The 21,868-nt window shown below is 41.2% G+C and overlaps 1 protein-coding gene across 1 annotated transcript in view; it reads right to left on the bottom strand.

Moving 5' to 3' along the window:
* Positions 1-21,868, bottom strand: part of elovl2 (ELOVL fatty acid elongase 2) — a 183,978-nt gene that overhangs the window by 59,405 nt on the left and 102,705 nt on the right. Inside the window, exons 2-5 of the mRNA XM_060849884.1 lie at positions 17,659-17,722; positions 7,747-7,934; positions 3,750-3,827; positions 62-233 (exon numbers count right to left, since the gene is read on the bottom strand). Coding sequence (XP_060705867.1) covers positions 62-233; positions 3,750-3,827; positions 7,747-7,934; positions 17,659-17,722 — 502 coding nt within the window. The remainder of the gene's footprint in view (positions 1-61; positions 234-3,749; positions 3,828-7,746; positions 7,935-17,658; positions 17,723-21,868) is intronic.

Genomic DNA, 21,868 nt, shown 5'->3' with positions numbered 1-21,868 from the left:
ACATGATTTTATTCAGTAATAATGTTCAGCCTTCCACAAATAGAATGAAAGTACAGCTTACTTTGGCCACAAGGTATCCAGTTAAGGACGCACCACCAGATGTTGAACATTGTTGCATGGTGATATACATGAAGAAATGTAATCTGGCTATTTTTCTTCCGTAAGACGAAAAAAAACGTGTCCATAAATTCAATAGCTTTAGAAAAGTAGTACCACCAAAGCACCTTTGCCACCTGTGAAATGAATAGGAACCATACTCATAACTAATTGCATCAGTGAGCAGAGAACAGTAATTCCGTGAACAGTAATTATTTGAGTGAAATTTCATTTTGGAGATTCGATATGTTATTGCCAATGTTTTATTAATAATTGAACAAAGTTAGTTGAAATTAAAATCATAGGACAAGCAAAGGTTGTCGACTCATGTAGCATACATACAATGAGAGCATTCAAATCAGTCTTTGAAAGCCTTGTCCAATCTTTTGCAGTTCTTTCCATGTGTTTTTTTTAAATTGTTCCTTGTCATGAAAGCCAAATGTAGATCTGTCTTGATCTAAGCAGCAGCAGACCGCATCACTTCTCAACCTGGCAGTGGAAATAAGTGGACAGTACACTCTGCCAACCTAACCAATAGATGTGGTGAATAGATGTCTCCTACCAAGTCTGGATAATCAAAACATAGTTGATCACAATGACGTACAAGAGTCTGAGGCCATGTGTAGTCTTTGAGGAAATCAGATTGAGAATTTAATTGAACTGCTGCCAATAGGTGTCAAAAACTCTGGTGCTAGAAAAGCACAGCATCCTAAGGAGCAGGAGAGTCAAAGTTTCAGGCTCCTTTTAAATTATAGGGCTGGATATTCATGGGGGTAGAATTAAGTTGGAGTCTAAAAACATTGAGTCTGAGCAGACCCATCTCTAAAACAAAAAAAGGTCCCTTCCGCCATATTTTACCATCATGTAAGATGGCAACTTGAAGGCAGCCATGAAGGATTGTAAATGCCAAGGTGGGCTGGTTAGAAGGCCCACCTTGGCTCACAGCCTATAGTTTAGCACAGCCAATTAGGCATTTTAATCTTCATGGCATCTCCAACACACCCACCCCACTCCCAGCCATTTGCAAAATAATACTACCGTTGAACCAAATTTCACTGTCAACAACGGTGGTACCAGGGGACTGGAGAGTAGCGAATGTTGTGCCCCTGTTCAAAAAAGGGAATAGGGATAACCCCGGGAATTACAGGCCAGTTAGTCTTACTTCTGTGGTAGGCAAAGTAATGGAAAGGGTACTGAGGGATAGGATTTATGAGTATCTGGAAAGACATTGCTTGATTAGGGACAGCCAGCACGGATTTGTGAAGGGTAGTTCTTGCCTTACAAGTCTTATTGAATTCTTTGAGGAGGTGACCAAGCATGTGGATGAGGGTAGAGCAGTGGATGTAGTGTACATGGATTTTAGTAAGGCATTTGATAGGGTTCCCCATGGTAGGCTTATGCGGAAGGTCAGGAGGCATGGGATGGAGGGAAATTTGGCCAATTGGATAGAAAACTGGCTAACCGGTCGAAGTCAGAGAGTGGTGGTAGATAGTAAATATTCAGCCTGGAGCCCAGTTACAAATGGAGTTCCGCAGGGATCAGTTCTGGGTCCTCTGCTGTTTGTAATTTTTATTAATGACTTGGATGAGGGAGTCGAAGGGTGGGTCACTAAATTTGCAGATGATACGAAGATTGGTGGAGTTGTGGACAGTGAGGAGGGCTGTTGTCGGCTGCAAAGGGACTTAGATATGATGCAGAGCTGGGCTGAGGAGTGGCAGATGGAGTTAAACCCTGCCAAGTGTGAGGTTGTCCATTTTGGAAGGACAAATAAGAATGTGGAATACAGGGTTAACGGTAGGGTTCTTAGTCAGGTGGAGGAACAGAGGGATCTTGGGGTCTATGTACATAGATCTTTGAAAGTTGCCACTCAGGTGGATAGAGCTTGTAAGAAGGCCTATGGTCTATTAGCGTTTATTAGCAGAGGGATTGAATTCAAGAGTCGTGAAGTGATGTTGCAGCTGTACAGGACTTTGGTTAGGCCACATTTGGAGTACTGTGTGCAGTTCTGGTGGCCTCACTTTAGGAAAGATGTGGAAGCTTTGGAGAGGGTGCAGAGAAGATTTACCAGGATGTTGCCTGGAATGGAGAATAGGTGGTACGAGGATAGGTTGAGAGTTCTCGGCCTTTTCTCGTTGGAACAGCGAAGGATGAGGGGTGACTTGATAGAGGTTTATAAGATGATCAGAGGAATAGATAGAGTAGACAGTCAGAAACTTTTTCCCCGGGTACAACAGAGTGTTACAAGGGGACGTAAATTTAAGGTGAAGGATGGAAGGTATAGGGGAGATGTCAGGGGTGGGTTCTTTACCCAGAGAGTGGTGGGGGCATGGAATGCGCTGCCCGTGGGAGAGTGGTAGAGTCAGAATCATTGGCGACCTTTAAGCGGCAATTGGATAGGTACATGGATGGGTGCTTAATCTAGGATAGATGTTCGGCACAACATCGTGGGCCGAAGGGCCTGTTCTGTGCTGTATTGTTCTATGTTCTATATTCTATGTCAGAAGTGAGATGTTTGCACAATGTTTAGAACCATTTGTGACTCTTCAGATACTAACGCCACCAAGATCCATAAGCAGTAAGTCTTCGGCAGCATTCAGACCTGAGCTAATAAATAAGTTAATAAACATTCAAGTATAAAAAGTACCAGGTAATGATAATCTCCAACAAGAGGTAATCTAACCATCATCCCTTGACATTTAAAGGCAAGCCACTGAATACCCTGCCTTCAATATTCTAGGGGTTATCACTGACCAGGAACAGAATTAGACCAGCCATAGAAACACTGACTACAAGAACACAAGAGAAGCTAGGAATTCTGCGGTGAGTAACTCACCTCCTGTCTCCCCAGTGTCCACCCATTATCCATATAGCACATCAAGAGTCTGATGGAATATTTCCACTTGCTTGGAAGAGCACAACTCCAAGATCATTGAACAAGTTCAACACAAGCTGGGACAAAGCAACCCATTTGATTGGTACCTCAAACATTCATTCTCTGCCCCCACCCCACCTCACCGCCAATGCACAATGGCAATGGTGTGTATAGTCTATAAGATGTAATAAAGAAACTCACGGGAGCTCCTTCAACAGCAATTTCCAAAACCTATAACTTCTATCATATAGAAAGAGGAATCAGCAGGATACATGGGAACACAATCTGCTGCAAAATTTCCTGCCAAACATTATCCTAACTGGGAACTATATTGCTGTTTCTTTACAGTGTCGCTCAGTCAAAATCTTGGAACTCCCTTCCTGACAATCCTATGAGTGTATCTATACACCAATTTCTGCAGCAATTCAAGGAAGTGGCTCACAATCACTTCCTCCAAGACAAATAAGAATGTGGAATAATAGATGCACCTATTGTTTAAACATTCTACGAAGAGATTAAAAATTAGCAGACTCCTGACGTGTAGAGAAAGTGAGGACTGCAGATGCTGGAGATCAGAGTTGAGAATGTGGTGCTGGAAAAGCACAGCAGGTCAGGCAGCATCCAAGGAGCAGAAGAATCGAATTTCAGGCAAAAGCCCTTCATAGAGACTTCTGACATGTGCTGACATTATTCTGAAATACAGGACTGTCTATGCAGCAATATTCTTTACGACATTAAGCATTGCTATCAAATTGGAAACCCATTCATTTTTGTGACTCACCCTAATGTCAGCGTCATTGGCACTGTAGAGATTTTGACACTGCACGTTGTACCTGCCTTCCCAGCTTGCCAGGACCAGCTGTGAAGAACATAAACCTGTCACCAGAAAATGTTTTTTGACAACTTTTGACAGAACATAATTTGAAACTAATAGCAATCAAGAGGGAAAAACAAACAATTTTCACACAATATTTTTTTAAAAGTCTAATATGTCTTCAATTCCATGCTCTTCAACTTTAGCAAAGTGTCTTAGGAAGGCATTTAGAAAAATGCTTCATGGAAGTCCATAAAAATAACATTTGCCAACATTACCTTAGTTGAACAATGCAAACAAAAAATACTGGAAAATCTCAAAATTTAGCCAATATTTAGTCATCGCTCCAAGAAAAAAATTGATCGGGTCCTATTAGGCATGACCGTTAGATATTTTAAATTCATGCTGGCATCTCTCAGAAATTTCAAAATATTGAAGCGAAGTTAGAGAAACAGCAAGAGAGGAGTAGGGCAGATCTTCACGGAATCCAGAGGCAGAGCTCCTGATGTGTGATCAGGGTTCAAAAAAGTAAAACACAGCAAGAGTCTGATTAGATTACTTAGTGTGGAAACAGGCCCTTCCTACATTTACCCCTTACATAACACTACGGACAATTTAGCATGGCCAATTCACCTGACCCGCACATCTTTGGACTGTGGGAGGAAACCGGAGCACCCGGAGGAAACCCACACAGACACGGGGAGAATGTGCAAACTCCACACAGTCAGGAATTGAACCCGGGTCTCTGGCGCTGTGAGGCAGCAGTGCTAACCACTGTGCCACCCAATTGGGAATAGATTTTAGGGACTGACCGTAGTATCGGAAGGAACAGAATGGAAAGTCCTTATTTTTGTGGTTTGTAGTTTGTTAGGAATAAAAGAAAGCAAGAACCATAGAAATGATATACCATTTGGCCCATCTTGTCCCTGGAAGTCTAAAGATACCCTTTGGCCCTTTCTAATCCAATCTTCCTGCACAGGACCCACAGCCTAGAGCAATTAACATGTAGGTTAGATTAGATTCCCTACAGTGTGGGAACAATCCTTTCGGCCCAACAAGTCCACACCAAGTGCAGAGGAAGATGGTTCGCGTGGATGGACATTTTGGTTGACATGGAGCAGTTTGAGCCAAAGGGCCTGTCTCTGTGCTGTAAGACTCAGATTCCGTCTACACCAACTCCGGCAAGTTCCAAACATTCACCATTACCTGATTAAAAAGTTTTTTTCATGTCTCCTCTAATCTTTCTGCCACTTACCTTTAATCTATGATCCCTGATTTTTGATCTGTCTGCCAAAGGAAACAGGTTCCTCTTGTCTACTCTCTCTATCACTTAGGATTTTGTATACTTCAATCCCCCTCAGATTCCTCGATTCAAAAGAAAAAAGGTGAAGTTGACAAAGTCAGGTTGGATCAGAGACATGGAGTGCAATCAATTCAGAGGGAGATAGGTCAAATGGAAAGGTTCTGGGTGTGGTGGCAAGTGAGGGGCAGAGAAATTAACATGACCAATGTCACACTGACAGTTCTCAATGAACAAGTCAAGTGCAAATAAAAGGCTAGATAGATGGGTCCAAGTGGGTGGTAGAGATGGGTGAATTCATCCAAAACAATGGGCGCAAAAAGAAGTGATGGAGCAACAATTCCATGTCAGGTCTAGTCTGCAATTCATTGAGGTGTTGGTGCAGAGGAATAAAACTGAAACCTTTAAGTTTGGAACATCCAGCAAAGCAGAAGGCCAGAAGGGTCGGTAAACACTTGTCAAGTGGTACAGTCAGGAGAATGGAATATCTCTTCCCTCTAACTCAATCCTAAGAGTTTAAAGTATCTCTAACCTGTTGCAGCATGTTCCTTAATGCTTGAAAGGAGTGGAAAAAAAGTTTCTTGTTAAAGAGCTAAACGAAATAGAGAATGAAATGGACCGAGGGGAGCAAGACAGCTCTGGGATACGAGGCCACACTGATGCAGAGAGTGCATATATTAATGCAGAGCACGGAGTGTGGATTTCAGGATGCAGCAAGATCCAAAATGTGCTTGTAAGGAGAGGCAAAGGGTGGTGGTGTAGGGTTGGTTTTGTGACAGGAGGTGTGTGACCAGCAGAATACCATAGGGATCAGTGCTGGGATCCTTGCTGTTTGTTATGTGCATCAATCACTTGTATATGAATGTAGAAGGCATAATTAGCAAGTTTGTGGATGTCTCAAATTAGCAGTGTTGTTGATAATGAGGATGATCTTAGGCTACAGTCTGATATTGATCAGCTAGTAAATTGGGCTGAGCAAAGCCAGATGGAATTTAGTCATGATTCAAGTGTGATGATGCATTTTGGGAGTTCCAATAAGGGAAGGATTTATACAATGAATGAAACAAAAAAAATTTGCTGGAAAATCTCAGGAGGTCTAGCAGCATCTCTGGTGATAAAATCACAAATAACACTTCAGTTCAAGGTTCTGAGTTGAGAAGGGTCATTTGACACGCAACGTTAGAACATAGAACATTACAACACAGTACAAGCCCTTTGGCCTTCAATGTTGCGCTGACCTGTGAAACTAATTCGAAGCCCATCTGTCCTACACTATTCCATTTTCATCCATATGTCTATCCAATGACCATTTAAATAACCTTAAAGTTGGCGCGTCTACTACTGTTGCAGGCGGTGTGTTCTACAGCCCTACTACTGAGTAAAGAACTGCATCTAACATCGGATTTCTCGCCACAGATGCTGCCAGACCTGCTTTGAGCAGTTTCTGGTTTACAGCATACACCGTTATTTTGGTTATTATTTACATCATGAATGTTTAGACCCCAAGGAGGAACAATGGGACTTTGGGATGCAAGTTCATAGATCCCTAAAGTTGGCTGCACAGGCAGATAGGATAGTGAAGAATGCATATCACATATAGCATGCCTTTACTAGCTGAGGCTTGGAATAAAAAGGAGCAAAGTCATCTTGTTGCAACTGTATAAATATTGGTTAGGTCACAGATACAGTACTGTTTGCAGTTCTGGTCCCAAAAATATTGGATTGACATGATTGTACTGAAGACGGTACAGAAGAGATTCACCAGGATGTTGCCTGGGATAGAAAGTCTCAGTTATGAAGACCAGGGTAGGCTGTGTTGGTTTTGCTTGGAGCAGTGAAGGCTGAGGGGTGATCTGATTGGGGTATACAAAATTATGAGGCATAGACCAGACCATGAGTATCTGCTCCACATGGCAGGTGTTTCTATGATGAGAGGGCATAAGTTCTTCAACTTCTGTGAATAACTGGTGGTTTACACAGAATCTGAGGAAAAACATTTTCATCCAATGTCATAGAATGGAATGCACTGCCCAAGAGGGTGAAGGTAACAGGTGTTCAAAATACCAGGGCATGGTATTGTATCTTTTCTGCCTACTGGCCTTCCCACCATTTTTAATGACTAAAATGGTGGTTTCCAGCCTTTCAGGGCTTGTCTGAATTTTGTAGCCAAGATGCCTCTTCATGGGCATATTGAAATTGCAGGGGAAACTTCACAATTCAAAACATAATGTGTATTCGCTTATGTAATTTTTTCAAATAAACCTCATTTGTCAAGGGCTTGAAAAATCTTCCAACTGCTATCATTATGTAAATAAGTTCCAATCGCATTAAAGTCTTAAGTTTCTTCTCAGACTCGTGCTTCATATCTTTTAATTTGCCTTTTTGTCACCTTAACTTTACTGCAGCCTTTCCAATACTCCAGCCATAACAAATTTTTCTGAGCCTTGCCTCCCTCTGGCAGCCCTCCCTCATGAAACCTGCTCAAAATGGCAGTGATGCTCATTGTGTTGGAGTTTAATGCAACATTAGTTTCTTCAGAACCACTACCCTGTAAAACAGATATTCTGTTATGAATGGCCTTATTGATTTAGCTCCAAACCTTGATATCAGCACATCAACAATTTTTTTTTAAAAGTTTTATTTAGATTTGAGATGATATCTTACCTCAATAAACATGTAGAGAGACAGAAGCATTACTCCAAGATTATATATTATTAAGTGAATCCTGAGAGAGAATGCAGGTTTCTCCTTCATATATTTTGTTCCCAGCCATATAGCGATTAGGTACAAGAGTGTAAGGAGGAACGTAGGTAAATAGGAATCCAGCATTAGCCATCCTTTAACCCTGGGATCTAAAAAGAAAATAACTTCAGAACTGGATCCCCGAGTTTACCAATCTAAATGTATTAGACAACGTACAACAAAAAAGGTTCAAGTAATTTCAGAAGTTAAACCAAAATAAAATTCAAATATCCTTCAAGAAAAGCTGTTATCCTTACTTAATTTGGTCTACATGATTTCAGATTCACAGTGCTCTGCTTTGAAATAACCCCACAGAGGCCGATATCCCCTCACCAAGTCACCCTTATGAAAAGTTCTTGACACTGATCCCACTCCCTCAGAACTAGCTGAGTAGGAAGATGTCTGACAATCCTGATTTTTTTTCTCTGTCAGCCAGGTCTCCCTGCTTGGGGCTGTTAACCTTGTCCAATCAAGGCTGACTTTATTACAATCACTACATGCTTGATTCTTAATTGCCCTCTGAAATAGTCAGTTTTATCAAATCAATAGAAGATCAAAAACTAATGAAATCAAATGGATCAACCATATCAACCTAGACAATGGAAACAATGATAGCTAACACTCATTGTGAAATTGCTAAGGCCTCCATACTAACATCTGAGGTCAACTGCCAAAATGAGAAGAGGTCTTCCACAGACCAGTCAAGAAACAGCCTGACAGTCACATTCGTGGAATCATAGTGGCTTCTGGGACATTATCTTTAAACTATAATCAGTCCCAGTTATGTTTTACATCATTGGTACTCATCCAGAGGTAGTGGAACAATGGTTTACAGCTGGGAGAGAGTTGCAACGGGAGTCTTAACATTGATTCTGGACACCATGAAGTCACATACCATCAAGTCAAACACAGGCAAGAAAACCTACTGCCGATTAACCCGTCTCCCTTCAGCTGGTGAATCAGTATTTCTCCATGTTCAGCAAAATGTACAAGGGCACAGCATGTACAGTGTACAAGGGCACAGCATGTACAGTGTACAAGGGCACAGCATGTACAGTGTACAAGGGCACAGCATGTATTCTTGGTAGAGGTCTTAATTGTTCATCACCACCAGTGATTTGACAGCAACTACTACCAATACTGAGTTTGGGTCTGATGGCCAGTGGTAAGGGGACCAAAAAGCTGGAAAAGCCTAACAAAACACATCAAATTATCCATCTCAGGTATATTTTATCATGACATGGAGGAGTTGGGATCTGTCTTCAGGTTACTCTATTATACTGAGTGACACTACCACTATACTAAATGGGATAGATTTCAAACAAATCAAACAGGGAATCAATGAGACACTGTTGATAATCAGCAGCATGGTCCTGCATTTCCCTACTCTATCATTATCAGCACACCCTGGTTCAATTAAGAGGGCAGGAGAGCATAACAGGAGTAGCACCTAGCATATGTAAAAAGTGAGGTGCTCACCTGGTGAAGCTATAACAGACTACTTGCATCTCAAATAATAGAAGTGGCATGCAATAGACAGTGACAGTGTAAGTGGTAACTCATGCCACAACCAAAGAATCAAATAAAATCTCTATAGTCCTACCAAGTCTAGCCATGAATGGTGGTAGACAGCTAAACAATTAACCAGAAGTGGCAACTCCACAATATCTCCATCTCAGCAAGGTGGCAACCCAGCACATCAACATAAAAGTTAAGGCTAAATAATTCGTCGCCATCTTCAGCCAAAAGTGCTAAGTGGATGATCCATTTTGACTAGCTCCTAAGGTCCAAGATCACAAATTAGATTCCCTAGTGTGGAAACAGGCCCTTTGTCAGCCTTCAGCCAATTTGATTCACTCCATGATATCAAACAACACTGAAGGTAATTGATACTGATATAGGATGTGGGGTCCGATGACTTTATGGCAATAGCACTGAAAACTTGTGCTCTGGAATGGATTGTGGCCCAAGCCAAGTAGGTCCAGTACAGGACAAGTCTGGAGTCTCCTTGGGATGTGAAAAGTTGCTCTGGTATGTACAGTCCACAAAAAGCAGGACAAATCCTACCTTGCTAATCATACCCCGTCAATCTATTCTTGACTATAAAAGTGATCAAAGGGTTTAAAGGGTTAATGCTGATGTATGCATTAAGTATCACCGAGAATCAGAGTAGACTCTTCAGCCCAACTCATCCATGCTAATCAGTGAGGTGGGCAGGCCTAAACTGGATTTCCTAAACTGGACTAGTCCCATTTGCCTGTGTTTGGCTCATATCCATATAAACCTTTCCTAATCATGTATCTGTCCAAATGTCTATTAAATGTTATAATTTTGTGCTTCCTCTGGCAGCTTCTTCCATATATACAATACCGTCTGGGAAAACGTTGCCCCTCAGGTCCCGTTTGAATCTTTCCTCTTCTCATCTTAAACCTATGCCCTCTAGTTTTGAACTCGCCTATCTTGACTATTCACCTTATCCATGCTCCTCATGATTCTATAAAACCTCAATATGGTCACTTGTTAGGGTTGCCCATGATTGAGTGATACAAAATGGCCAACTACTGTCAGCCATGGGCAGCTGTTAACAGCATGTGGGAAAATATTTGCTTATTTAGTCTCTGCAAGTAGAACAATAATAACTGTCTAATTAAGATTGCTCAGATGAGATTGAATGTATAATTGCAGTTGTTTACATAGAAAAGAACATTTCACATGAGTTGTTTCTCTTGAATAAATTAAAATCAGTCTGTTACAACATTAAGAGTAGGTTTTAATTAAAATCCTTCATATAATCATTAACATAGATTCTGAAGTAGCAATAGATTTATTTATGTGTAAAAAAAAATCAGCAAGAGCATTAGAGGACAAGATTCAAACTATTCAGCTTCACACAGCAAAAATGGCTGCCCTTAACTTTACAGGGAGGAATGAATAAAGATTAGCAGATATTGGAATGTGAATTGAATGAACATATTAAGACAACTTGTTAGCTGAAGAATTCTAATACTAGGTGTAACCACATAACTTTATTGGAACTATTCTTTTGTATTCCCTGTAATTAGAAATTTTAAAAAGGTTTGAAAGTAAGAAGCAAGTATCTACATAATTGGCAGTTTACACAGTGCAACTGGCAAATGTTACTTGAATACAGTAACCACTGTGAAAAGCCACAAGGAGATAGATAATTCTGGGGAAACATTGTGAAGGACCGGGGTGGACCACCTCAATGATCAGCAAGTTTAAACTGTGTAAGATGCTAGACCTGAGAGCCAATTACAGAAGGATAATATAATACTGCTAACCAATAGTAATCAAGTGGGGGGGTGGTGTACACTTTGAAAGCTGTATAAGTTAAGACAATCTGAAACTTTCACGTGCCTTACTGTAAAGAACATTTTAACTGTAATGAAGTTGTATTAAAATAAAATTGTACCTGAATCTACCATCGGACTTAGACTCAGCATCATCCCCCCCCAGCCTTCTACACTCCAGGGAAAAAGTCCCAGTCAACCCAGCCTCTCCTTTAAAAACCTTCCCAACAGCCCTGGTTTCTCTTCACCCTCTCTCCTCACCGCTCTGTTCAAAAAATTTTGATTTTTACTCACCTTCCCAGCAGTCCTCCGCTTCTCTCTCTCACCCTGATCGAGTTTACAGGATTCTGAAGAGGGATGGTGAGCATCCAGAAATTGTGATACATATTGGCACCAATGAAATAACCAGGAAAGGGATTGAAGATCTGAAAAGTGACTACAGAGAGCTAGGTTGGAAGTAGAAGAGCAGGACAGGTAGAGTAGTGATCTTGGGGTTGCTACCAGTGCCAAGATATAGTGAGGTGAGGAACAGACAGACATGTGAAGTGTCTCTCACCTGTCACATTCTGCAGGAGGAACATGCAACTGCCCTAACATCCATATCCCACTACTCTGAAAGCCTGCTCAGAGCTAAACAAAGGAAGAGAAGAAAAAGAGAAACCTGAAAGCTTACCTAGTTTGCAGACTTTTAGTAAGGTTAGAGGAGGTGGGTGGGAGGGAGGCCGTTTGGTGTAGAATCTCGGGTTTAGATGTCACCCACTTAAAAACTCCCCAGAAGTCCTTCGCTCCTCTCGGCAAATTTGGCTATCTAGATTCAGAATTGGTTGCGTGACAGAAGGCAGAGTGGATGTGGATGGAAAGTATTCTGCTTGGAAGACAGGGTTGAGTGTGGTCCCACAGGGCCTCTGCTCTTTGTAGTTTTTACAAATGACTTGGATGAGGAGGTTGAGGGGTGGGTTAGTAAATTTGCAGATGACACAAAGGTTGGAGGCGTCGTCGATAGTATAGAGGGTACTGTAGGCTGCAGCGTGACATAGAAATGGCAGATGGAGTTCAATCTGGATAAATGCGAACTGATGCATTTTGGAAGGCCAAACTCGAATGCTGAATATAGGATTAAAGACAGGATTCTTGATAGTGTGGAGGAACAGAGGGATCTTGGTGTTCAAGTACATAGATCCCTCAAAGTTGCCACCCAAGTGGATAGGGTTGTTAAGAAAGCATATGGTGTTTTGTCTTTCATTAACAGGAGGATTGAGTTTAAGAGCTGCAGATTTTGCCACAGCTCTACAAGTCCCTGGTGAGACCACACTTGGAATATTGTGTCCAGTTCTGGTCACCCTTCTATAGGAAAGATACAGAGGCTTTGGAGAGGATGCAAAGAAAGATGAAGAGAGGTGACTTGATTGAGGTATACAAGATAATGAGAGGCATAGATAGAGTCAATAGCCAGAGACTTTTCCCCAGGGCAGGATTGACTGGTACAAGGGGTCATAGTTAAGATATTATGAGGAAGGTATAGAGGAGGCATCAGAGGTAGGTTCTTTATGCAGAGAGTTGTGAATGCAAGCAATGTGTTGCCATCGGTGGTGGTGGTGGAAGCAAATTCATTAGGGACATTTAAGCAACTGCTGGACATGCACATGGGCATCAGTGAATTGAGGGGTGCATAGGTTAGGTTATTTTATTTTATGTTGGGATGAATCCTCGGCACAACATCGTGGGCCAAAGAGCCTGTTCTCTACTTTTATATGTTCTATAACCCAATTGCTCCATTGTCAGTAACATCCTTGTTAGCCATTTTTTCTTACTCTTTCCAGTTTAATAATATCCTTCCTATACCAGATCAACCATAACTATACAGTTTTTGAAATGTGGTCTTACCTATGTCTTGTACAGCCATAACATGATGCTCTAACTCCTGTACCCAATCCTCTGAGCAATGAAATCACAAGTGCCAAACACGGCCTTCATCACATGATCTACCTGTGAAGCCACTTTCAAGGAACAATGAACCTGCACCCGCAGATCTTTTGTTCAACACAACACCCCAGGGCCCTACCATTAACAGTGTAAGTCCTGCACTAATTGGTCTTCCTAAACTGCAACACTGCATTTATCTAAATTAGCTCAAGGCCTACTGGCCCTGTTAATCAAGACCTTATGTTTTCTTAAATAGCTTTCTTCACTGTTCACTGTATGACCAACTTTGTCTCATCCACAAACCTACTAAACAAGTCTCCTATGTTCTCACTCAAATTTGTTTGTATAAACGTGACAACAGAGTGTTACAATAAAGGAAAGCATACCAAATGCCTTTTTCACTATCCTATCCACCTGCAACTCCACTTTGAACTTGCACTGCAAGGTGTCTTTTACCACTGTCATGAAAGGTTGAAGATTAGATTAGATTAGATTAGATTTACAGTGTGGAAACAGGCCCTTCGGCCCAACAAGTCCACACCGACCCGCCGAAGCGTAACCCACCCATACCCCTACATTACCCCTTACCTAACACTACGGGCAATTTAGCTTGGCCAATTCACCTGACCCGCACATCTTTGGACTGTGGGAGGAAACCAGAGCACCCGGAGGAAACCCACGCAGACACGGGGAGAGCGTGCAAACTCCACACAGTCAGTCGCCTGAGTCGGGAATTGAACCCGGGTCTACAGGCGCTGTGAGGCAGCAGTGCTAACCACTGTGCCACTTTGTTCAGCAACACTCCCTAGGACCTTACCATTAAGTGTATAAGTCCTGGTCTGATTTGCTTTCCCAAAAAATCAGCACCTCACATTAAATTAAACTCCATCTGCACCCTCCACAGCCCATTGGCTCATCCAATCTAGATCCCTTTATACTCCAAGGTAACCTTCTTCACTGATCATCACACTGCCAATTTTGTTGTCATCTGCAAACTTACTAACTATACCTCCTATGTTCACATGCAAATCATTTATATAAATGACAAAAAGTAGTGAACGCAGCATCGATCCAAAAGTGGTTACAGGCCTCCTTTTGAAAAACAACCCTCCACCATCACATTCTACCTTCGAGCCAGTTCTGTATCCAAATGGCTAATTTTCCCTGCATTCCATGTGATCTAACTTTGCTAGCCATGAAGAACCTTGTCAAGCGTCTTAGTGAAGTCCATATAGATCACGTTCACTGTTCTGCCCCTTCTTCAAAAAAAAACTCCATCAAATTTGAGAGACATGATTTCCCACGCACAAAGCCATGTTGACTACCCCTAATCAGTCCTTGCCTTTCCAAATACATGTACATCCTGTCCCTCAGGATTCCATCCAATAATATGCCCACCACAGATGTCAGGGTCATCAGTCTATAGTTCCCTGGCTTTTCCGGACCACCTTTCTTAAATAGTGGTACCACGTTTGCCAACCTCCAGTTTTCTAGCACCTCAGCTGTGACTATCAATGATCCAAATATCTCAGCAAGGGGCCCAGCAATCACTTGCTTAGCTTCTCAGAGTTCTAGAGTACACCTGATTAGGTCCTGGGGACTAATCCACTTCTATGCATTTCAAGACATCCAACACCTCCTCCCTTGTAATTTTTAAGATGTCACTATCTATTTCCCTACATTCTATAGCTTCCTTTTCCTTCTCCACCGTAAACACTGATGCAAAACATTAGTTTAGTATCTCCTCCACCTCCTGCGACTCCACACAAAGGCCACCTTGCTGATCTTTGAGGGGGCCTGTTCTCTCCCACATTATCCTTTTGTCCTTAAATTTATTTATGAAAAATTTTTTTGATTCACCTTAACCACATTTGTCAAAGCTATCTCATGTCCCCTTTTTGCCCTCCTGATTTACTTAACTATACTCCTTACTGCCTTTGTATTCTAAGGATTCTCTCAATCTCTCTCGTCTATGCCTGACATACGCTTCCTTCTGTTATTTAATCAAAACCTCCGTTTCTCTAGTCATCTAGCATTTCTTGCATCTACCAGCTTTTCCTTTTACCCTAGACGTCTGTCTCAGAACTGTGCACTAGTAAATAAAGGGAGACTTGGTGACGAGAACCAGTCTCTCTGCAGTTATTTCAGCAGTGACAAGAGTGTGATTTTTTTTTCTGGGCACATGGCATTGGGGCAAATGAAAAGCAATGAGTAATCCTTCTGACTGCGTGTGAACCCACCGCATTTCTGGTTATAAGAGACTCCAGACATTAAAACCTTCCAAGAGTGGACGAAGTTGGTTAAGGAATATTACAACCTCGAACCTTCTCTAATCCTGAGATGCTTTCTGTCTTAGTCAGCAGTTAGAGAACTGGGGGAATCGTATCAGGATTTTTGATGAGGTTATGATGGCTGGCAGAGGCCTGTGATTTTTGGGTTAACCCTGAATAAGATGATGAAGCATCATTTGGTATGTGGGATTAAAGACATAACTATGCAGAAGTGCCTACTCGCTGAAGCCTACCTGGACTTCAAACAGGAACCACATTAGAAAATGGAAGAAGTGGAACATAGGAATCACACAGCATCCCAATGGAAGAGGACACCCTCACCTGCCCAACTGAGCTTGGGGAACACCACTTGAGTGTAGGCAATCAGAGAGCTTCAGGGCACGTCCTGAGCAGAGGGATCCTAGGCCAACCCACAGCAGAACTCCACCACAGCCATCCAAGGATTTCCAAGGTAAAAATGGTGGCAAAAAGCTGTGCGTGATGGTCAGGCTTGGATGCTGTCATTTATACCACAAGCAGCAAGAGTCCCAACACTGATCTCAGCAGAACTCCACTGAACACAGGTCTCCAGTCACAGGAACCTGGGGCAGTGGTGGGGCAGTGCCCAGAGTGCTAATAAGGAAAACACCTGCCACCAGCAATACCCTAAAATTCGTGGGAATGGTTGGATAAATCTTGGACTCTGAATGGGCATCCACAATGACCAGGAATATTGAGCCCATGACAAAGTGATTGGATGGGCATAAAGTTCTTCTGGCAATAATAAATAATAATTGAGAGGCTGTGATTATATCATTCCAAATACATGGACTCCCAGAAGTATTGGTCGCTGATAATGGGACATCATTTACCAGCAGGAATTTGAATATTTCCTAAAGTCTAATGGCATTCAGCACATAAGTAAAGCTCGACACCATCCAGGTCCAACAGTCTAGCGGAAAGACCGGTCCAAATATTGAAGGCAGGCTTAAAGAAACAGTGTCAATTGACACCAAACTATCCCGGTTCCTGTTCGATTATAGGATCACACCACATGCAACAACAGGGATAGCTCCAGCAGAGTTACTGATGGGGAGAAGACTCCACACCAGGCTAAACCTGATATTTCCAAACCTGAGGGGGTGGGTGAGATGGCAGCAGGAATGCCAATGCTGGCCAAATGCCTCCTACATTCAAGTCAATGTAATTTATTTATACCACAAGCAGCAAGAGTCCCAACACTGATCTCAGCAGAATTCCACTGAACACAGGTCTCCAGTCATAGGAACACCCTCTGCTTCCTGCCACTCAGCCAATTTTGAATCCAATTAATCGAATTTTCTTGGATCCCATGAGCTCATACCTTCACTACCAGTATCCTATGCAGGGCTCTTTCAAAAGCATTAGTGAAGTCCAAGTAGACTATGACAAATGCATGCCTATTTCAGTCCTGATCAGTGCTAGACAAAAAGCTTGAAAGTGAAATTATCTTTCTGCAAAATTTTCATTCTGTTACACATAGCATTTATCATAGAATCTCAGAATTGGTATGGTGCAGAAAGAGGTTAATCCAAAGCTTATGCCTGCAGCAGCTCTTCGAACAATGTTACCTAGAGCCAGTCTCCTGTTTTTTCCACTTACGCTTGCACTTTATTTCTATTAATTTAATGTTCTCTTGAATGTCTCAATTGAATCTGACTCCACCATATTTCTAGGTAGTGTATTGCACAGCTTGCTATATGGAAAAAGAAATTTTCTCACTTCTTTTCATCAACTGCTTCTTTGCACATTTCTTTAAACCTATACCCTCCCATCTTTTCCTCATAGAAGTGAGAACAGCTTCACCCCAGCCTGTTTGTGCTTTGAAAACTTCTATCAAATCTCCTGTCAGCCATCTTCTCTCCAAAGAGAACAGTTCCAGCTTCTTCAATCTCTCCTCATAACTGAAGTTTCTCATTCCTGAAATCAATCTTGCAAATTGCCTCCACGTTCTCTCCATTGCATTTGCATCTTTCCGATGTGGCACTCACAGCTGTACACAATTATTCAGCTGAGATATAACAAGCACCTTATGCAAATTCAATATCATCTCCTTGTTCCTGTAATCTATGCCCCTATTAATAAATATCAGAAATAAACAAGGATTCCAATACTGACCCATGGAGAACTCCACTAACCCTAATCTTCCTCCAGACTAAAAACTATCTATTGAACATTACTCTGTTTCCTATCATACGGTATATGTATACAATGGGTGTATATGTGCACATCAGACAATATCCATATTTCTTACATATGCATCAGATTTCAGTCTAATTAGATTGACTTACCTCTAGCACCGAACATGTAGTCTATTAACATATTCACATGTTTGTCTAACGATTCCATTTGGTTCTGAAATAAATATTTAAATCACTTTAGTTTTATGTATGATATTATAAGTCCAGCCATAAAACCTTAGCTGCTAACTTCACTTCACTTCAGCTGCTCAATTCTAATCACCCTAAACATTTTAACACTAACAGTAAAATTCAATTTTGATGTCTTAACCACACTGTTTCATTGATCAACTGGCTGGGATCCCTGTGAATGTTTAAAATGCATACCATCATTATTATATTACACATTTGTATTCATTTGAAAACAAGAGTATATTTGCAACTTATAATGTATAGTATTCTATTAACTGGGATCCTAGGTGACACAAACATCCTGTTAATATAAGCTACAGCAAATATATGTTTAAAATTTAATACATTTAATTTAGTTCCAATTCATTTGAAGATCAGATAAACAAAAGGTCGCATCAAACCATTTCAAATAAATCTTTTGAAAAATAACGTGCATTTATATAATTCCTTACTATGTCCTCATCATAGCCAAAAATCCAAAATAATAGAGTTTATCATTCTACTATACTGTTTCATATTCAATACAGAACTTGTTTGGAACTAGTTACATGTGCAGTTAGGAACTAGTTACATGTGCAGTTAAACTCTTTATTACTAGCAATTGCTATACAGTAGCGGTAACCAGGTCCAGTACTCAAGCAAAGGCACCTATACAGACAGATACAGTGACATAATAGGTGATCTTACAGAATGAGTAACCCAGAAGGCTGGGCTAATAAACTAGATATGAATTGAAGTCCTAACAGGGTAAAGAGAGGAATTTGAATTCAGTTAATTCCCCTCTAAAATGATCTAGCATGCCTCAAAGAATCAAATGTCTATGAGCAAGAGCAAGTATAATGAAACTGAATGGACCACTTAGCATCAACCGTAACAAAATCAGACAGCTCAAGCAACATTACTATTAATAACTGTTGACTTGTGGCAAAATTGGCACAGTTGCCTCACACATAGTCAACTGACAGCTTGACATAGTTGTAGTTACATAATTATGGCTGTTGCCAAATTAAGAGCCGTGCCAGCCCATCAGCACAGTCCATCATTCAATGAGATCAATGACTGAACTGCGATAGATCTCCGTATAACCACTTTTGTTCCATATTCCATTGCAAACCCCATAGTACCTTTAGATATCAAAAACCTATCAACTTTAGATCCAAAATACAAAACTCCATCTTTGCTATCCCTGGGTTTGGCTTGCCCACTAAGGTGAAAACACTTTGCTAAATAGTAGAGGAGGAGTGTTTCTTGGAGTCTTCAACATTGATTCAGCTCGAAGAAGACTTAGGGTATCAAGTCAAGCGAACCTTATTTGACTTCCATTTACCATCTTCCCTCAGCTAATGAAACAATAATCCGATAGGGTGAGAACATCTTAGAAGATGCACTAAGGGCACAAAATTTCTCTGAGTAAAAGATGTCAATGTCCATGACCAAGAGTGGCTCACTAAGCCCACTGATGAGCAAACTGGCTGTGTCTGGAAGCTCGTGGACCGTCAGTGTTGGGATGACTGTCTCTTTAATTTTGGTTTCTTCCTCCAAAGTTTCAGAGGTGTTCCCTATCTCTTCCCCAGTTTCAGATGTATAGCCTCTCCAAACCTGTTCCAATGTTTGTCATCCCTAAGGTTCTGAGGACGCCTGAGTGGTTAGACAGCTATTGAGTTCTTAACAAGTGTCACTGGACTTGAAACATTAACTCTGATCTTTCTCCACAGATGCTGCCAGACCTGCTGCTTAGTTTCTCCAGCAATTTCTGATTTTTTGGGTCAGCCAGACATACCTGGGCATAGAATGGTACAGAATAAGCTCACCCTCTAGTGTCTGCCACCATATGGATGTTCCTTTAGCCAAAGCTGTCAGTGTTTGTGATGCCACATTGTTGGGCACAAATCCACTTAGAGTCTGGAATGGATTAAAATCAGAAATCTTTATCACCAGCATGCAGGGACACACTGACAACTGTCAAACATCAATGGTAGTAACAGATGTTATGCAAAAATATCAATACCATTCCATTTCTAGGTCAAAAGTGGGGAAAAATTAGGAAAAACTGAAAGAACAATGGAAGCTGTCATCTGAAATAAAAACAGAAGTTGCTGGAAAATCTCAGCAGGTCTGGTAGCCTCTGTGGAGGGAAATCAGAGTTAATGTTTTGGGTCCAGTGACCCTTCTTCAGGACATTCTGATTGATTACAAAAAGTGAATTACATAATCAAATCAAGAATTTGGATGACTGGGTCACATTTGGGCCAAACTGGTCTTCTTTACAATAAAGTATTCCTTATTTATAAAATTTTTAACAATGACAAAACATTTCAACTTGAATAATACACTTTCAAGAAAATTCATCTTTTCTGTACAGTGTGTTAAATTCTACATGGTTATAATGGACTTAATATTGACAAAAGATATTAAAACCAAAGGCAAAAATATGTCAAATTGGAATTAAGAAAATATTCAATTAATATAAATATTGTTTACTATGTTTTACTAGGTTTCGCAATAAAATTTTAAATTTACAGTATATAAAAAAAGGACATAGAACATTACAGCACAGTGCAAGCACTTCGGCCCTTGATGTTGTGCTGACCTGTGAAACCAATCTAAAGCCCATCTAACCTAAACTATTTCATTTTCATCCATGTGTTTAACCAATGACTGTTTAAATGTACTTAATATTGGCGAGTCCATTACTGTTGCAGGCAGGGAATTCCACGCCTTTACTACTCTCTGAGTAAAAAACCTGATATCTGTCCTATATCTGTCACCCCTCAGTTTAAAGCTATGTCCCCTCATGCTAGCCGTCACCATCCGAAGAAAAAGACTCTCACTGTCCACCCAATCTAATCTTCGGATTGTCTTGCATACCTCTATTAAACTGGCTCTTAACCTTCTAATGAAAACAGCCTCATTTCCCTTACCTTTCCTCATAAGACCTTCCCTCCATACCAGGCAACATCCTCTGCACCCTTTCCAATGCTTCAGGATCCATCCGATAATGCGGTGACCAGAACTGTACGTGATACTCCAACTGCAGCCGTACCGTGGATTTGTACAGCTGCAACATGACCTCATTGTTCCGAAACTCAATCCTTCGACCAATAAAAGCTAACATACCGTACGCCTTCTTAACAACCCTATCAAACTGGATGGCAACTTTCAGGGGTCTATGCATAGATACTAAGATCTCTCTGCCCATCCACACTACGAAGAATCTTATCAGTAGCCCAGTACTCAGTATTCCTATTACTCCTTCCAAAGTGAATCACCTCACACTTTTCTTCATTAAACTCCATTTGCCACCTCTCAGCCCAGCTCTGCAGTTTATCTATGTCCCTCTGTAACCTGCAACATCCTTCTGCACTATCCACAACTCCAACGGCTTTAGTGTCTTCCACAAATTTACTCACCCATTCTTCTACACCCTCATCCAGGTCGTTTACAGAAATGACAAACAGCAGTGGCCCTAAAAACAGATCCTTGCAGTACACCACTAGTAAATGAACTCCAGGATGAACATTTCCTATCAACCACCATCCGCTGTCTTCTTTCAGCTAGCTAATTTCTGATCCATACCACTAAATCACCCTCAATCCCATGTCTCCATATTTTCTGCAATAACCTACTGTGGGGAACCTTATCAAATGCTTTACTAAAATCCCTATACAGCACATCAACCGCTTTACCTTCATCCACCTGAATCAATGAACTCAATAAGGTTTGTGAGGCTTGACCTCCCTTTCACAAAACTGTGTTAAATATCTCTAATCAAATTATTCCTGTCTTGATTATTATAAATCCAATCTCTTCTAATCCTTTTCAAAATTTTGCCCACAACAGAAGTACGCCTTCTTAACAACTGAAGGCGTAAGGCTTACTGGTCTATAATTACCAGGGTTGTCTCTACTCCCCTTCTTGAACAAGGGAATAATATTTGCTATCCTTCAGTCTTGTAGCACTATTCCTGTAGATAATAACAACATAAAGATCAAAGCCAAAGTCTCTGCTATCTCCTCCTTGGCTTCCTAGAGAATCCTAGGATAAATCCCATCCGGCCAAGGGGATTTAACTATTTTCACACTTTCCAGAATTGCTAACACCTCCTCCTTGTGAAACTGGATCCCATCTA

Source organism: Hemiscyllium ocellatum, chromosome 34 (assembly GCF_020745735.1).
Source record: "Hemiscyllium ocellatum isolate sHemOce1 chromosome 34, sHemOce1.pat.X.cur, whole genome shotgun sequence".
In the NCBI taxonomy this organism is placed as follows: Eukaryota; Metazoa; Chordata; class Chondrichthyes; order Orectolobiformes; family Hemiscylliidae; genus Hemiscyllium; species Hemiscyllium ocellatum.
Note: the sequence above shows the minus strand (reverse complement) of the source record. Positions and strands in the feature narration are given on the sequence as shown.